Source organism: Poeciliopsis prolifica, unplaced genomic scaffold (genome assembly GCF_027474105.1).
Source record: "Poeciliopsis prolifica strain line A6 unplaced genomic scaffold, Auburn_PproV2 SCAFFOLD202, whole genome shotgun sequence".
NCBI classification, from domain to species: domain Eukaryota; kingdom Metazoa; phylum Chordata; class Actinopteri; order Cyprinodontiformes; family Poeciliidae; genus Poeciliopsis; species Poeciliopsis prolifica.
In genome coordinates, this window is record NW_026562577.1 from 30,837 (window position 1) to 51,232 (window position 20,396).

At 46.6% G+C, this 20,396-nt stretch overlaps 1 protein-coding gene and 1 pseudogene across 1 annotated transcript; one reads left to right on the forward strand and one right to left on the reverse strand.

Moving 5' to 3' along the window:
- Positions 1-1,166: 1,166 nt before the first annotated feature.
- Positions 1,167-17,363, reverse strand: LOC129356868 (sterol 26-hydroxylase, mitochondrial-like; annotated as a pseudogene).
- Positions 17,364-19,263: 1,900 nt separating this feature from the next.
- On the forward strand, positions 19,264-20,338 carry LOC129356863 (diphthamide biosynthesis protein 3-like). Its single transcript, XM_055026406.1, has 3 exons — positions 19,264-19,474; positions 19,859-19,933; positions 20,076-20,338. Exons 1-3 carry the CDS (start codon positions 19,367-19,369, stop codon positions 20,142-20,144), a joined length of 252 nt encoding a protein of 83 aa, XP_054882381.1. The 5' UTR covers positions 19,264-19,366; the 3' UTR covers positions 20,145-20,338.
- Positions 20,339-20,396: the final 58 nt, after the last annotated feature.

A 20,396-nucleotide genomic window follows, 5' to 3' on the forward strand; every position in this document is an offset into this window, starting at 1 on the left:
TTTAGATGAGCCTCTGCTGCACCAGGACAGAACGGTGAGCTCAATGAGGTTCTGCAGAACCGACCCGATCCGGACAGAACCGACCCGATCCGGACAGAACCGACCCGATCCGGACAGAACCAACCCGACCCGGAGGTCATGAATCCGTTTCATTCCAGTGTTTTGTACCTGAGTCTCATTAAAACCTGCAGGTCACTGGAGGTCTGAACTTTGACCCTTGTGCTTTAGGATGAGGAATCACGTGATGCGTTCACGTTCCGGTCCAAAGGCAGGAAAATCCATCAGCGCTTCTGCCTGTTGACTTTCTGGAAACACGTCAACGTGACGTCACAGAAATGATGGCGTTTTCATGAAGAAGAACCGGAAGTGTTGCATTTCAGTCGGATTTTTTCACGACCCCTTCATGGACCGTGGGACAGCTTGCTCCCATAAACACGACATGCATGAATCCGTCGGTTCTACCGAGTCGGAACCGGGCCAGAACCGGACCGTGGAGCACTCACCATGTTCCCCGCGGCGCGTCGCGGTTCCTCCGCCTGCACTGCGGACCCCCCGCAGCGACCGAGTCCATGGCAGCAGGAAGGCGGGGGGCTAACCGTCCATCAGAACCGGGACCGGGTCCGGTACCGGGCTGGGAGGACGCAGACCGGGTCTCAGCTACACGGACTGCTGGAGCATCTAGGCTGCGGTCCGGTCCGGATGAGGAAGGCGGCGCGTCAGGAGGAAGAGGAGGAAGAGGAGGAAGAGGAGGACGCTGCAGCCTGGGGCGACCCCTGCTGGCTGAGATGATTACTGCACCTTTAGCTTGACGCTAACGCGGCTGAACAGACCAGCAGGAGACAAACCTGAGACTTGATCCACTTTTGAGTGTCAGACATTTCCTGGTGTTTTCCAGAAAATGTCCAAGACGCAGAAGCTCTGATGAGACACTTTGTCCTCATCCAGCTGCTTCCAGCAACCGGAACCAGATCAGCCCCGGAGACACCACAGCAAAACCACAGGGAAGCACGGTGGTGGCAGCATCATGATGTGCAGCGTCGGTCTGGAACAGAAACGTTTCTGGATTCATTTCAATTTGAGAACAAAACTCTCACCACCGTCTCCCAGTGCAGACTGGGAGCTGCAGCTGCACCAGCAGGTGGTCACTGGTTTACTGTGGACAACTGACTGGGAGGTTCAAGTCTCCTAATTCAACAACGAGCTGGTCAAAGCTGGACGACCCGTCCAGACCGGTTTGGACCCGTCCAGACCGGTTTGGAAAAATCTGATGAGATGAATCAAACACCAGACTGTCTGACCAGTTTGTGCTGCTTCCAGTTTGGTTCCAGTTTGGTTCCTGCTGCTGGAAACTTTCACAGATCAAAACGAAACATTTCATAAAATATTTTATTCAACTTTGTAGAAACAGAAATATGAATGAAAGCATCAAACAGGATCAACATGCAGAATTTTAAAGAGTCATAAAATGTTTCTGTTCATTTCAAAAAAAGTTTTTTCTAAGTAATAAATCAAATACAAACTTCTCTTAGTTCTTGGTTTAAAAGTTGAGAGAGTAAAATCCTCTTCATGCTGTCATAATTAATAAATAGAATCCATGAAGGCAGCTGAGCACAAGGACGCAGTCAGGCCTTAGCAAGCTAATGCTAACCACATGTTAGCAGCTGGCTAAATGCTAACTAGATGTTAGCAGTCGGCTAAATGCTAACCAGATGCTAGCAGCTGGCTAAATGCTAACCAGATGCTAGCAGCTGGCTAAATGCTAACCAGATGCTAGCAGCTGGCTAAATGCTAACCAGATGCTAGCAGCTGGCTAAATGCTAACCAGATGCTAGCAGCTGGCTAAATGCTAGATGCTCTTCCTCCTCTTCTCCATCCGCCTTCAGGCTCGGGGGAGGAAGCGCAGGTTGATGGGTCTGGACGGGATCAGCAGAGTTCTGGTTTTGGGCTCAACGGGAGGAGAACCGACTTCAGGACGAACGTGGTAGTGCTGCATCAGCTGGAGGACACACACACCGGGACACACATTATTAGAACTCACTCAATCAATCAATCAATCAATCAATCAATCAATCTCTCGCTCACCCGGGACAGAGCCAGGTGCATCTCCATCTCTGCCAGCCTCTTGCCCACACAGGCTCTCACGCCGACGCCAAACGGGATGAAGCTGTAAGGATGATGGCGGTAGAAAACCGGGCGTGGCTCTGCCGCAATGGCTGCTGGGAGATTCCTGCTGCAGCCAGCGCTGCGGCAGGAACTCCTCCGGATCCACGAACTCGGCCTCATCGTGGGACGCAGCGTAGTGACACAGGTGGAACTGAGTCTACAGGGACAGACAGGTGAGGACAGACAGACAGGTGAGGACAGAGACAGGTGAGGACAGACAGACAGGTGAGGACAGAGACAGGTGAGGACAGACAGACAGGTGAGGACAGAGACAGGTGAGGACAGACAGACAGGTGAGGACAGAGACAGGTGAGGACAGACAGACAGGTGAGGACAGAGACAGGTGAGGACAGACAGACAGGTGAGGACAGAGACAGGTGAGGACGGACAGCAGCAGCTCTTCCTCTCTTACCTTCTTTGGGAACCAGAAGTCGTCCAGCATCACTTCGTTCTCTGACACCAAACGCCCGTTTCCATGCACCACCGGATACAGACTGCAACACACACACACACACACACACACACACACACAGACACACACACACACAGACACACACACACACACACCACACACACACACACACACACACACACACACAGAGACACACACACACAGAGACACACACACACAGAGACACACACACACACACACACACAGACACACACACACACACACATACACACACACACACACAGACACACACACACAGACACACACACCACACACACACACACACACACACACACACACAGAGACACACACACACAGAGACACACACACACACACACACACAGACACACACACACACACACATACACACACACACACACACACACACACACACACACAGAGACACACACACACACACACACACACACACAGACACACACACACACACCACACACACACACACACAGAGACACACACACACAGAGACACACACACACACACACACAGACACACACACACACACACATACACACACACACACACACACACACACACACAGAGACACACACACACACAACACATACACACACACACACACACACACACACACACACAGACACACACACACACACACACACACACAGACACACACACACACACACACACACACACACACACGCATCACTTCCTGCTTCTATGAATGAAACCTGATGGTTTGTTGAAATAAAAGGTTAAATTAGCACAATAGCACTCAGGCTAACCTTCACATTAAGACAAACTTAGATAAAGATCCAAACTAAACAACTGATCTCTGAACTTATATAAATCCTACAGGAGGGTTTTACAGAAAGTCAGGCCTGGACTCTTTACTGATCCATAACATGGAGTCTGTCTGCCGGGTTATTAACAAAGTGTGGTTCAAAAGTTCACCAGGATCTTAAAACTTATCATAAATAAATTTATCCATACTAGAATTAAATATATTTCTTTAAGCATGTTTGAATTAGTTAGTTTTAGATCCAGACTTATAGTCATTTTTTAGCATTAGATTTTGTTTCAGTGAAACACGTTCTAGTCCAATCACTGAGGAGAAAACTAACAGTCAGAGGTCGTACATTTAGCTGAAGGAGGGTCAGCAGGAGACGCCTGGAACGGCAGAGACCCAGTTTGATTATCCATATTTCTGCCTTTGGGTTCTTTAGCAGAGGTAATAAAAGTAACATTAAGGAAAACACACCTTCTAATGCATATATTTACATTTAGAGAAAGGCTTAGAAAAGCTCTCGTTTGCAACAGAGACTTCAAATTGCTTTCTGCCCGAGTCCATGATTCCCGTAAAATGCATTTTCTGCCTTCAACTCGGTTAATTGTTTCTGTTTCGTCACGTCTTGGACTTTTGATGATCTGGTGAGAAGCTCATTGTAACATTTTGTGTCTGCATTGATTTTCTCTGGATAAACTCTGGATATCTGCAGTCTGATGTGGTACGGTGTCTCTTTCTGCACATACTGAGGCTCAAGAATCCAGGATCAGGAATTAATTCAGGAGCTGAATTAAGTTATTTCTCTTTAATTCTTAACAGGCATCATGGCTGTTGCCCTGGAAATGATTTTAAAAGATTTAAATCCTGGTTTTATTTCCATCTGCAGTTTTTTCTCTTTTGTTTTTATTTCAACTGGCAGAACATGGAGGACGTACAGTGGGCTTTGACTAGGCCCTTCTCATCAGAACCAGTTCTGTTTTGACCTGTTGGTTCTGATGAGGTTCTGATGAGGTTCTGATGAGGTTCTGATGAGGTTCTGATGAGGTTCTGTGAAACTAAACGGGTCAGAAAAGGAAAAACCTAAAAGTCTGAGGACGTTTTTATCTTCAAACGTTTAGTCTCAGATTTCAGCTGATTTATGACAGAAAGTGAAAACTTTGATTGGAGACAATACCCTGGAATACCCTGGAATATCCTGGAATATCCTGGAATGTTTTGGCGTGTCCTGTGACTCACCGCAGCGTCTCCTTGATGACGGCCCTCAGGTAGGGCATCCTGGCAGGTGTTGGGCGGTGGGCGGGCGGCGGGCGGGGCAGACGGCGTCGACCTCGGCCTGCAGGCGGTTCTGGGCGGGTCGGTCCCGGCCAGGCGGTACAGAGCCCAGGACAGAGTGTTGGACGTCTGGAGGACAGAGTCAATGTTCAAGCTTTGATCGGAGCCTCAGATTCTAAACTTTATTCCATCTGAATTAGTTTTTATGTCAGGAGACGTTTTCAGATTCTAGAGATTAGGATTAAATGAGCTGTGGAGTCTCGGTTCTGATTCAGGTCTGAACCTGTTCAGTTATGATCCGAATGTTTCTGCTGTGACTCATCCAGAACCCGACCAGAGCCGAGCGAGCGGCGCCGGGCGAGTCGGGTCAGGTCACCAGAAACAGGAAGTGATCACATTAAAATCTGGTTCTCTGAACTTCCTGAAACATGAAGCACACGCAGAGCTTTGACCTTGACCTTTGTGTGGCTTCAGCAGCTTGTTTGATGCCTATGAAAGGAAACCAAAGATAAACGCTGCTGATCGTTATAATGATCTGAGTTCAATAAACTCAGAGATTATTGAACTAAAACTCAGAGATTATTGAACTAAACTCAGAGATTATTGAACTAAACTCAGATTATTGAACTAAACTCAGATTATTGAACTAAACTCAGATTATTGAAGAGAACAGATGGAGCGTTTTCCAACATGGCGTCACAAACGACCAGCAGCGATCCTCACCGTGTCCACGCCGCCCAGCATCAGCTCCGTCACGCTCATGTAAACCTCGGCTCGGCTCAGCCTATCAGACGACAGCAGGTACGTCAGGTACATCCCCTCGCCGCCGCCGCCGCCAGGCTGCGCCGCCAGGTCCGCCATCCGCCGGTCCACCAGCTTCTGGGCTGCAGAGCAGAGACACTGGGACGATACTGGGACCCATACTGGGACTGATACTGGGACCGATACTCATACTGGGACTGATACTGGGACCGATACTCATACTGGGACTGATACTGGACCCGATACTGGGACCCATACTGGGACCGATACTGGGACCCATACTGGGACCCGATACTGGGACCCATACTGGGACTGATACTGGGACCGATACTGGGACTGATACTGGGACCCATACTGGGACCCATACTGGGACTGATACTGGGACCCGCTCGGTGTTTCGGGTCGTCCAGCCGGTGACCTACCGATGCCGTAGAGGTCGTCCCAGGCCTGGACGAAGCGCCTCCAGAAGGGAGGAGCCTGCGGCTCCAGCGCGGCAGCAGCACCACCAGGTCGGACAGCGTCAGCATGTCGTTGACGGCGGCGATGAAGCGCAGCGTGTCGGCGGGGATTTCCTCCTGCAGGCAGCCGAGGCGCGTCTCGAACAGGACGGCGGAAATGGCTGCGGGGCGGCAGGTGGTCAAAACGCCGACCCGACCCGAAGCCCCGCCCTCGCCCCGCCCCGAAGCCCCGCCCACCTTCAAAGCCGAACTTGTAGAGCTCGGCGGCCAGGTCGGGCACAGTGGCGCCGTCGGGGCTGCGGCGGCGCAGCAGGTCCAGCCGGGCCAGCAGGTCGTCCACCACGCTCTGCACCACGGGGCCGAAGGCCGACACCTCTCCGGGTCGCAGCATCTTAGGGTTCAGGACGCTGCGGATCCGGTGCCACTCCGGCCCGGAGCTGTGGAACCACAGGGAGACCCGGTCACCGATCCGGTTCCGAACACCTGGGCGGAAACGGACTCTGGACTCACTCCACATGCAGGCCGTACGCCTGACCCCTCAGGTCCCGGTACTCCTTCCAGTGCGGCAGCTCGACCCGGACCGGGTACCGACCCTCCTGCTGGATCACCTGGGCGATGAGCCGCGGACTGGCTACGTTCACCAGCTGGAACGGACCGAACCGGGACCGCCACAGGGGCCCATACCGCCGCTTCTGGAGGCACTGGGGCAGAGAGAGAGACACACTGATACACACACTGACACACACTGATACACACTGACACACACTGATACACACTGATACACACACTGATACACACTGATACACTGATACACTGATACACACTGATACACACTGATACACACTGATACACACTGATACACTGATACACACTGATACACACTGATACACTGACACACACTGATACACACTGATACACACTAACACACACACTGACACACACTGATACACACTGACACACACTGATACACACTGATACACACTGACACACACTGATACACACTGACACACACTGATACACACTGATACACACTGACACACACTGATACACACTGATACACACTGATACACACTGACACACACTGATACACACTGATACACACTGATACACACTGATACACACTGATACACACTGATACACACTGATACACACTGATACACACACTGACACACACTGATACACACTGATACACTGACACACACTGACACACACTGACACACACTAACACACACACTGATACACACTGATACACACTGATACACACTGATACACACTGATACACACTGATACACACACTGACACACACTGATACACACTGATACACTGACACACACTGACACACACTGACACACACTGACACACACTAACACACACACTGATACACACTGATACACACACTGATACACACTGATACACTGACACACACTGACACACACTGACACACACTAACACACACACTGATACACACTGATACACTGACACACACTGACACACACTGACACACACTGACACACACTAACACACACACTGATACACACTGATACACACTGACACACACTGATACACACTGACACACACTGACACACACTGACACACACTGACACACACTGACACACACTGACACACACTGATACACACTGATACACACTGATACACTGATACACACTGATACACACTGACACACACTGACACACACTGACACACACTGACACACACTAACACACACACTGATACACACTGACACACTGATACACACACTAACACACACTAACACACACTGACACACACTGATACACACTAACACACACACTGACACACACTGATACACACTGATACACACTGACACACACTGACACACACTGATACACACTGACACACACTGACACACACTGATACACACTGATACACACTGATACACTGACACACACTGATACACACACTAACACACACTAACACACACTGACACACACTGATACACACTAACACACACACTGACACACACTGATACACACTGATACACACTGACACACACTGACACACACTGACACACACTGACACACACTGACACACACTGATACACATGACACACACTGATACACACACTAACACACACTAACACACACTGACACACACTGATACACACTAACACACACACTGACACACACTGATACACACTGATACACACTGAGACACACTGACACCACACTGACACACACTGATACACTGACACACTGATACACACTGACACACACTGATACACACTGATACACACTGAGACACACTGATACACACTGATACACACTGATACACACTGATACACACTGATACACACTGATACACACTAACACACACACTGACACACACTAACACACACACTGATACACACTGACACACACTGACACACACTGACACACACTGACACACACACTGACACACACTGACACACACTGATACACTGACACACACTGATACACACTGACACACACTGATACACACTGATACACACTGACACACACTGACACACACTGATACACTGACACACACTGATACACACTGACACACACTGACACACACTGATACACACTGATACACACTGACACACACTGATACACACTGATACACACTGATACACACTGATACACTGATACACACTGATACACACTGATACACACTGATACACACTGATACACACTGATACACACTGATACACACTGATACACACTAACACACACTGACACACACTGATACACACGACACACACTGATACACACTGATACACACTGATACACACTGATACACACTGATACACACACTGATACACACTGATACACACTGATACACTGATACACACTGACACACACTGATACACACTGATACACACTGATACACACTGATACACACTGATACACACTGATACACACTGATACACTGATACACACTGATACACACTGATACACACTGATACACTGATACACACTGATACACACTGATACACTGACACACACTGATACACACTGATACACACTGACACACACTGATACACACTGATACACACTGATACACACTGATACACTGACACACACTGACACACACTGATACACACTGACACACACTGATACACACTGATACACACTGATACACACTGATACACACTGATACACACTGATACACACACTGATACACACTGATACACACTGATACACACTGATACACACTGATACACACTGATACACACTGATACACACACTGATACACACTGATACACTGACACACACTGACACACACTGACACACACTAACACACACACTGATACACACTGATACACTGACACACACTGACACACACTGACACACACTGACACACACTAACACACACACTGATACACACTGATACACACTGACACACACTGACACACACTGACACACACTGACACACACTGACACACACTGATACACACTGATACACACTGATACACCACTGATACACACTGCTACACACTGATACACACTGATACACACTGATACACACTAACACACACACTGACACACACTGATACACACTGACACACACTGACACACACTGACACACACTGACACACACTGACACACACTGACACACACTGACACACACTGACACACACACTGATACACACTGATACACACTGATACACACTGATACACACTGATACACACTAACACACACACTGACACACTGATACACACTGACACACACTGATACACACTGATACACACTGATACACACTGATACACACTGATACACACTGATACACACACTGATACACACTGATACACACTGATAACACTGATACACACTGATACACACTGATACACTGACACACACTGATACACACTGATACACACTGACACACACTGATCACACTGATACACACTGATACACACTGATACACTGACACACACTGACACACACTGATACACACTGACACACACTGATACACACTGATACACTGACACACACTGACACACACTGATACACACTGACACACACTGATACACTGACACACACTGACACACACTGATACACACTGACACACACTGATACACACTGATACACTGACACACACTGACACACACTGACACACTAACACACACACTGATACACACTGATACACACTGATACACACTGATACACACTGATACACACACTGATACACACTGATACACTGATACACACTGATACACACTGATACACTGACACACACTGATACACACTGATACACACTGACACACACTGATACACACTGACACACACTGACACACACTGATACACTGACACACACTGACACACACTGATACACACTGACACACACTGATACACACTGATACACTGACACACACTGACACACACTGACACACACTAACACACACACTGATACACACTGATACACACTGATACACACTGATACACACTGATACACACACTGATACACACTGATACACACTGATACACACTGATACACACTGATACACACTGATACACACACTGATACACATGATACACTGACACACACTGACACACACTGACACACACTAACACACACACTGATACACACTGATACACTGACACACACTGACACACACTGACACACACTGACACACACTAACACACACACTGATACACACTGATACACTGACACACACTGATACACACACTGATACACACTGATACACTGACACACACTGACACACACTGACACACACTGACACACTGACACACACTGACACACACAACACAACACAACACTGATACACACTGACACACACTGACACACACTGACACACACACTGATACACACTGATACACACTGACACACACTGATACACACACTAACACACACTAACACACACTGATACACACTGATACACACTGACACACACTGACACACACTGATACACTAACACACACACTGACACACACTGATACACACTGATACACACTGACACACACTGACACACACTGATACACACTGACACCACACTGACACACACTGATGCACACTGATACACACTGATACACTGACACACACTGATACACACACTAACACACACTAACACACACTGACACACACTGATACACACTAACACACCACACTGACACACACTGATACACACTGATACACACTGACACACACTGACACACACTGACACACACTGACACACACGACACACACTGACACACACTGACACACACTAACACACACACTGATACACACTGATACACACTGACACACACTGATACACACTGATACACACTGATACACACTAACACACACACTGACACACACTGATACACACTGATGCACACTGATACACACTGATACACACTGAGACACACTGACACACACTGACACACACTGATACACACTGACACACACTGATACACACTGATACACACTGAGACAACACTGATACACACTGATACACACTGATACACACTGATACACACTGATACACACTGATACACACAACACACACACTGACACACTGATACACACTGATACACACTGACACACACTGACACACACTGACACACACTGACACACACTGATACACACTAACACACACTGACACACACTGATACACTGACACACACTGATACACTGACACACACTGATACACACTGATACACACTGACACACACTGACACACACTGACACACACTGATACACACTGACACACACTGACACACACTGATACACACTGATACACACTGACACACACTGATACACACTGATACACACTGATACACACTGATACACACTGATACACACTGATACACACTGATACACTGATACACACTGATACACTGACACACACTGACACACACTGATACACACTGATACACACTGATACACACTGATACACACTGATACACACTGATACACACTGAGACACACTGATACACACTGATACACTGACACACACTGACACACACTGATACACACTGATACACACTGATACACACTGACACACACTGATACACACTGGATACACACTGACACACACTGACACACACTGATACACTGACACACACTGATACACACTGACACACACTGACAACACAATGATGCACACTGATACACACTGACACACACTGATACACACTGATACACACTGAGACACACTGACACACACTGACACACACTGATACACACTGATACACTGACACACACTGATACACACTGATACACACTGATACCACACTGAGACACACTGATACACACTGATACACACTGATACACACTGATACACACTGATACACACTAACACACACTGATACACACTGAGACACACTGATACACACTGATACAACTGAGACACACTGATACACTGATACACTGATACACACTGACACACACTGATACACACTGATACACTGATACACACTGATACACACTGATACACACTGATACACACTGATACACTGATACACACTGATACACACTGAGACACACTGATACACACTGATACACACTGATACACACTGATACACACTGATACACACTGATACACACTGATACACACTGATACACACTGATACACACTGATACACTGATACACACTGATACACACTGACACACACTAACACACACACTGACACACACTGATACACACTGATACACACTGATACACTGATACAACACTGATACACACTGATACACACTGATACACACTGATACACTGATACACACTGATACACACTGATACACTGACACACACTGATACACACTGACACACACTGATACACACTGACACACACTGACACACACTGATACACACTGATACACTGACACACACTGATACACACTAACACACACTAACACACACTAACACACACTGACACACTGACACACTGATACACACTGATACACACTGATACACACTGATACACACTGATACACACTGATACACACTGATACACACTAACACACACACTGACACACACTGATACACACTGATACACACTGATACACTGATACACACTGATACACACTGATACACACTGATACACACTGATACACTGATACACACTGATACACACTGATACACTGACACACACTGATACACACTGACACACACTGATACACACTGATACACACACTGATACACACTGATACACACTGATACACACTGATACACACTGATACACACTGATACACACTGATACACACACTGATACACTGATACACTGACACACACTGACACACACTGACACACACTAACACACACACTGATACACACTGATACACTGACACACACTGACACACACTGACACACACTGACACACACTAACACACACTGATACACACTGATACACACTAACACACACTGATACACACTGATACACACTGACACACACTGATACACACATAACACACACTAACACACACTGACACACACTGATACACACTGACACACACTGACACACACTGACACACACTGACACACACTGACACACACTGACACACACTGACACACACTAACACACACACTGATACACACTGATACACACTGACACACACTGATACACACACTAACACACACTAAACACACTGACACACACTGATACACACTAACACACACTGACACACACTGATACACACTGATACACACTGACACACACTGACACACACTGATACACACTGACACACACTGACACACACTGATACACTGATACACACTGATACACACTAACACACACTGACACACACTGATACACACTAACACACACACTGACACACACTGATACACACTGATACACACTGACACACTGACACACACTGATACACACTGACACACACTGACACACACTGATACACACTGATACACTGACACACACTGATACACACACTAACACACACTAACACACACTGACACACACTGATACACACTGATACACACACTAACACACACTAACACACACTGACACACACTGATACACTGATACACACTGATACACACTGACACACACTGACACACACTGACACACACTGACACACACTGACACACACTGACACACACACTGATACACACTGATACACACTGACACACACTGATACACACTAACACACACTAACACACACTGACACACACTGATACACACTAACACACACACTGACACACACTGATACACACTGATACACACTGATACACACTGACACACACTGATACACACTGATACACACTGAGACACACTGACACACACTGACACACACTGATACACTGACACACACTGATACACACTGACACACACTGATACACACTGATACACACTGAGACACACTGATACACACTGATACACACTGATACACACTGATACACTGACACACACTGATACACACTGACACACACTGACACACTGATACACTGACACACACTGATACACACTGACACACACTGATACACACTGATACACACTGACACACACTGACACACACTGATACACTGACACACACTGATACACACTGATACACACTGATACACACTAACACACACACTGACACACACTGATACACACTGATACACACTGACACACACTGACACACACTGACACACACTGACACACACTGATACACACTGACACACACTGACACACACTGATACACTGACACACACTGATACACACTGACACACACTGATACACACTGATACACACTGACACACACTGACACACACTGATACACTGACACACACATACACACTGACACACACTGACACACACTGATACACACTGATACACTGACACACACTGACACACACTGATACACACTGATACACTGATACACACTGATACACACTGATACACTGATACACACTGATACACACTGATACACACTGATACACACTGATACACACTGATACACACTGATACACACTGATACACACTGAGACACACTGATACACACTGATACACTGACACACACTGATACACACTGATACACACTGATACACACTGATACACACTGATACACTGATACACACTAACACACACTGATACACACTGACACACTGACACACACTGACACACACTGACACACACTAACACACACTGATACACACTGATACACACTGATACACACTGATACACACTGACACACACTGATACACACTGATACACACTGATACACACTGATACACACTGACACACACTGACACACACTGACACACACTGATACACACTGATACACACTGACACACTGATACACTGATACACTAACACACACTGATACACACTGATACACACTGATACACTGATACACACTGACACACACTGACACACACTGAGACACACTGATACACACTGATACACACTGATACACTGACACACACTGATACACACTGATACACTGATACACACTGATACACACTGATACACACTGATACACACTGACACACACTGACACACACTGATACACACTGATACACACTGATACACACTGATACACACTGATACACACTGACACACACTGACACACACTGACACACACTGATACACACTGATACACACTGACACACTGATACACTGATACACACTAACACACACTGATACACACTGATACACACTGATACACTGATACACACTGACACACACTGACACACACTGAGACACACTGATACACACTGATACACACTGATACACTGACACACACTGATACACACTGATACACACTGATACACACTGATACACACTGATACACACTGACACACACTGACACACACTGATACACACTGATACACACTGATACACACTGATACACACTGATACACACTGACACACACTGACACACACTGACACACACTGATACACACTGATACACACTGATACACACTGATACACACTGATACACTGATACACACTAACACACACACAGACACACACTGATACACACTGATACACACACTAACACACACTAACACACACTGACACACACTGATACACACTGATACACACTGATACACACTGATACACACTGATACACACTGATACACTGACACACTGATACACACTGATACACACTGATACACACTGATACACACTGATACACTGATACACACTAACACACACTGACACACACTGACACACACTGATACACACTGATACACACTGATACACTGACACACACTGACACACACTGACACACACTGACACACACTAACACACACACAGACACACACTGATACACTGATACACTAACACACACTAACACACACTGACACACAGTAACAGCATCTGCTCTGCATCCACATCTTGCTGAACTTCCTGTCTGTTAAACCAGCAGAACATCAACATTATTTAATAAATAGAAAATTTCTCATGCTAACAGTTAGCATGAGAGCTAAAGTGAGCTACAATGTAGCCACTAGCAGGTAGAGAATGAATCCTGTAGGACTGAAGCCCTGCAGTAGCCAGACACACTGACACAATTAGCCAAGATGCTAATGTCAGCATCATTGCTAACTTTAGCATCTTGACAGAAACTGGAAGCTCAGAGACATTGAACAAGCAGACAGTCGGTGTGACGTCATGAGTGTATTTCCCATCATGTGTCCCAGTATGTCCCAGTATGTCCCAGTATGTCCAGCTGGATATTTGGCTCGTTTTGCCTCCATTTTCATTGGAATCACAATAAAAGTGAAAGTTTTGATGCCACATTAAGTTTGTATTGATGCAGGAATCAATAATATTGTTTATTGATAAACTGATTGGTTCATTAATCAGCAGAAACTGTTGAACACATAGATCCGTCTCACAGAAGCTAACAGCTGTTAGCATCTTGTCATGGTTCTGGTGTCGGTTCTGCTGGTTCTGCTGGTGTAACATGATCTCAGTTTTCACCTGCAGCAGCTTTAAACCTTCTGATCCAAATGGACCCAGCGGTTCTGAACGGGTTCAACGGATCATCTCCAAAATGTTTCAGCACAAAAGTTTTAGATTTTACTTGAAAAAACATTTAAATTTACATATAAAATAAAGAAAGTCATTTTTGGCTGAAACTAAATGAAATACAACCAGTGTGTGTGTGTGTGTGTGTGTTACCTGCAGCAGTGTGTGTGTGTGTGTGTGTGTGTTACCTGCAGCAGTGTGTGTGTGTGTGTGTGTGTGTGTGTGTGTACCTGCAGCAGTGTGTGTGTGTGTGTGTGTGTGTGTGTGTGTGTGTGTGTGTGTGTGTGTTACCTGCAGCAGATGACCTTTGGCCCCGTAGCCCCTGATGAACAGCCAGTACAGGGTGGTGAACCAACTGGGTCCCGGAAGCTCCGCGCCGCTCTTCAGCTCCTGCGCGGCTCGGCGGCCGCCGGTTCGCTCAGGTTCCTCCGAGCCCAGACTGAGGCTGCGGTCCCGGTTCTGGTTCCGGCCGCAGCGGCCTCTGGATCCGGGTGCAGAGCCCTGCGAGGCGGACAGCCCCGGCTGCAACCGCGCGGTTGCCGCCCATAGTGCTGCTGGCCTGAAACAGCAGCTGATGCTGCGCCGCAACACACAAAGCAGGGGAGCTTTGTGTGGCGCCCTCTGCTGGCGGACGCCGGGATTACAGAGGATATTACACAGCAACTCATTCACTGTCAATAAATACACTGTTAATAAAGTTTGTTCTGATATTGTATATCCGGTCAGCACAGGATCCATCATCCATCCAACCAACATCCATCCATCCATCATCCAACCATCCATCATCCATCCATCATCCAACCATCATCCATTCATCATCCATCCAACATCCATCCATCCATCATCCATCCATCATCCATCCATCATCCAACCATCCATCATCCATCCATCATCCAACCATCATCCATTCATCATCCATCCAACAGCCATCCATCCATCATCCATCCATCATCCAACCATCATCCATTCATCATCCATCCAACAGCCATCCATCCATCATCCATCCATCATCCAACCATCATCCATTCATCATCCATCCATCCAACAGCCATCCATCCATCATCCATCATTCATCCATCCATCCATCCATCCATCCATCCATCCAACAGCCATCCATCATCCATCCATCATCCATCCATCATTCATCCATCCATCCATCCATCCATCCATCATCCATCCATCCATCCAACAGCCATCCATCATTCATCCATCATCCATCCATCATCCATCCATCCATCCATCCATCCATCCATCATCCATCCATCATCCATTCATCCATCCATCATCCATCCATCTATCATCCATCATCCATCCATCATCCATCCATCATCCATCCATCATCCAACAGCCATCCATAATCCATCCATCATCCATCCATCCAACAGCCATCCATCATCCATCCATCCAACAGCCATCCATCCATCATCCATCCATCATCCATCCATCCAACAGCCATCCATCCATCATCCATCATCATCCATCCATCCATCCATCCATCATCCATCCATCCATCATCCATCCATCATCCATCATCCATCCAACAGCCATCCATCACCCATCCATCCATCCATCCATCCATCCATCATCCATCCATCCATCATCTATCATCCATCCATCATCCATCCATCATCCATCCATCCATCCATCTATCATCCACCATCATCCATCCATCCAACAGCCATCCATCCATCATCCATCCATCATCCATCCATCCATCCATCCATCCATCATCCATCCAACAGCCATCCATCCATCATCCATCCATCATCCATCCATCCATCCATCTATCATCCATCCATCATCCATCCATCCAACAGCCATCCATCCATCATCCATCCATCCATCCATCCATCATCCATCCATCCATCCATCTATCATCCATCATCCATCACTGTCCTCCACCACTGCAGTTTTTTACCTGCAAAGTTCAAAGGTCAATGTTTTACATCAAACTGTTCATTCTGTGCTTTCATGACGGAAATATTGTAAAAACTTGCATGTTTGGACTCCAGGCTGTGCATCCCTCACTGCCTGAACAACTTCTTCTTCTATAGTGTTTTCTGGCAGTTTAAAAATGTGGTGCATTACCGCCATCAAGTGGACGGAGATGTAATCCACAAATACATTTTCCTTATATATCTACAAAACTTAAAATAACTAAATTATATCCATACTTATGCGCTCACACAAACATACAAACTAAATCCTCTCAGCTAATTTTGTATATTTTAAATATTTAATAAATGCTTGAATTTTATCCAACCAACATCTGAGACGTCATTTTGTCTATAAGCTGTAAATCCTTGCTCACACACACACACACACACACACACACACACACACACACACACACACACACACACACACACACACACACACACACACACACACACACACACACACCTGTTTGATTGTAATAAACTGCCTGTAGTAGCATAGCTAGCTTTGCTACTACTGTCTCACGCCTTCGTCACAGCGAGAGACAGAGACGTCATCACTCCGCGCCGCAGCCTGCTGATCAGCGTGTCGCGGTAAATGCCCGGTAGAAGCAGCTGATGGTGTCTCCGGGGAAATATGTCGGTGTTTCATGATGAGGTGGAGATCGAGGACTTTGAGTTTGACGAGGAGACGGAGGCCTATTACTTCCCTTGTCCCTGTGGTGACCGCTTCTGTATAACCAAGGTGAGCGTCGCCTCCGCGGTCCTAGCCAAAGTCCGTATCAGATCTGGGATTTTAACTTAGATTCAGCTGTAGGACACACCGACACTGACCCGCTCACAGAAACATGTTCCTTATCGTTCAGTAAAGTGTTCGGCGTGATTCGGCTGCAGATCATGACACATTTCTCCACTTATTTGGAAGTTATGTTATTATTTTGCTTTGTAAGTTATTTTTGTTTTAATAGCTTTTTAGCCGGATTTGAAGTGAAAGCTCTTATTTCTGTTCTTTACCTCCCGCTGAACCCAAATCCTCCTCTGTAAATCCTGCTGGATATGTCCATGTTGTGGCTTTTACACGTTGACCTTTGACCTGCTGGCTGACCTCAGTCCCTGTTTGTTGCTGCAGGAGGACCTGGAGAACGGAGAGGAGGTGGCCGCATGTCCCAGCTGCTCGCTCATCCTGAGAGTCATCTATGACAAGGTAACCTTTGACCTTTCCAGGGGAGGGTTAGGTCATGAGTATGTTGACCCGAGTTTCATACGCTGACCTGAACCCGACCTTCTTGAAGAAACTGAGAGTTTGTTGAACCTCGTTAGTTCTGAAATGTTTCTTTGCTCTTCAGGAACTTTTCTTGTGTGGAGAAACGATTGAAGCTCCATCAAAACCTGGACTGCAGCGAGTTCAGACCTGAACCAGAACCAGAACCTGGACCTGGACCAGAACCAGAACCTGGACTGCAGCTCCAAGTGGAACCCTGCTGGTCTGCTGGTGGTGCGTTCATGTTTCTCCAGGATTCTCTGAACCCGTCTGTTCGGACCAGAACCGAGTGCTGCGATACACCAGCCTGACATAATCTGTTGAAATAAATCTGATTCTGCTCCAATATTTAAACTTGTTGGCAGTTTTTCCGCTTCAGTTCAGACTTTCTGCAACTTTCCTGACA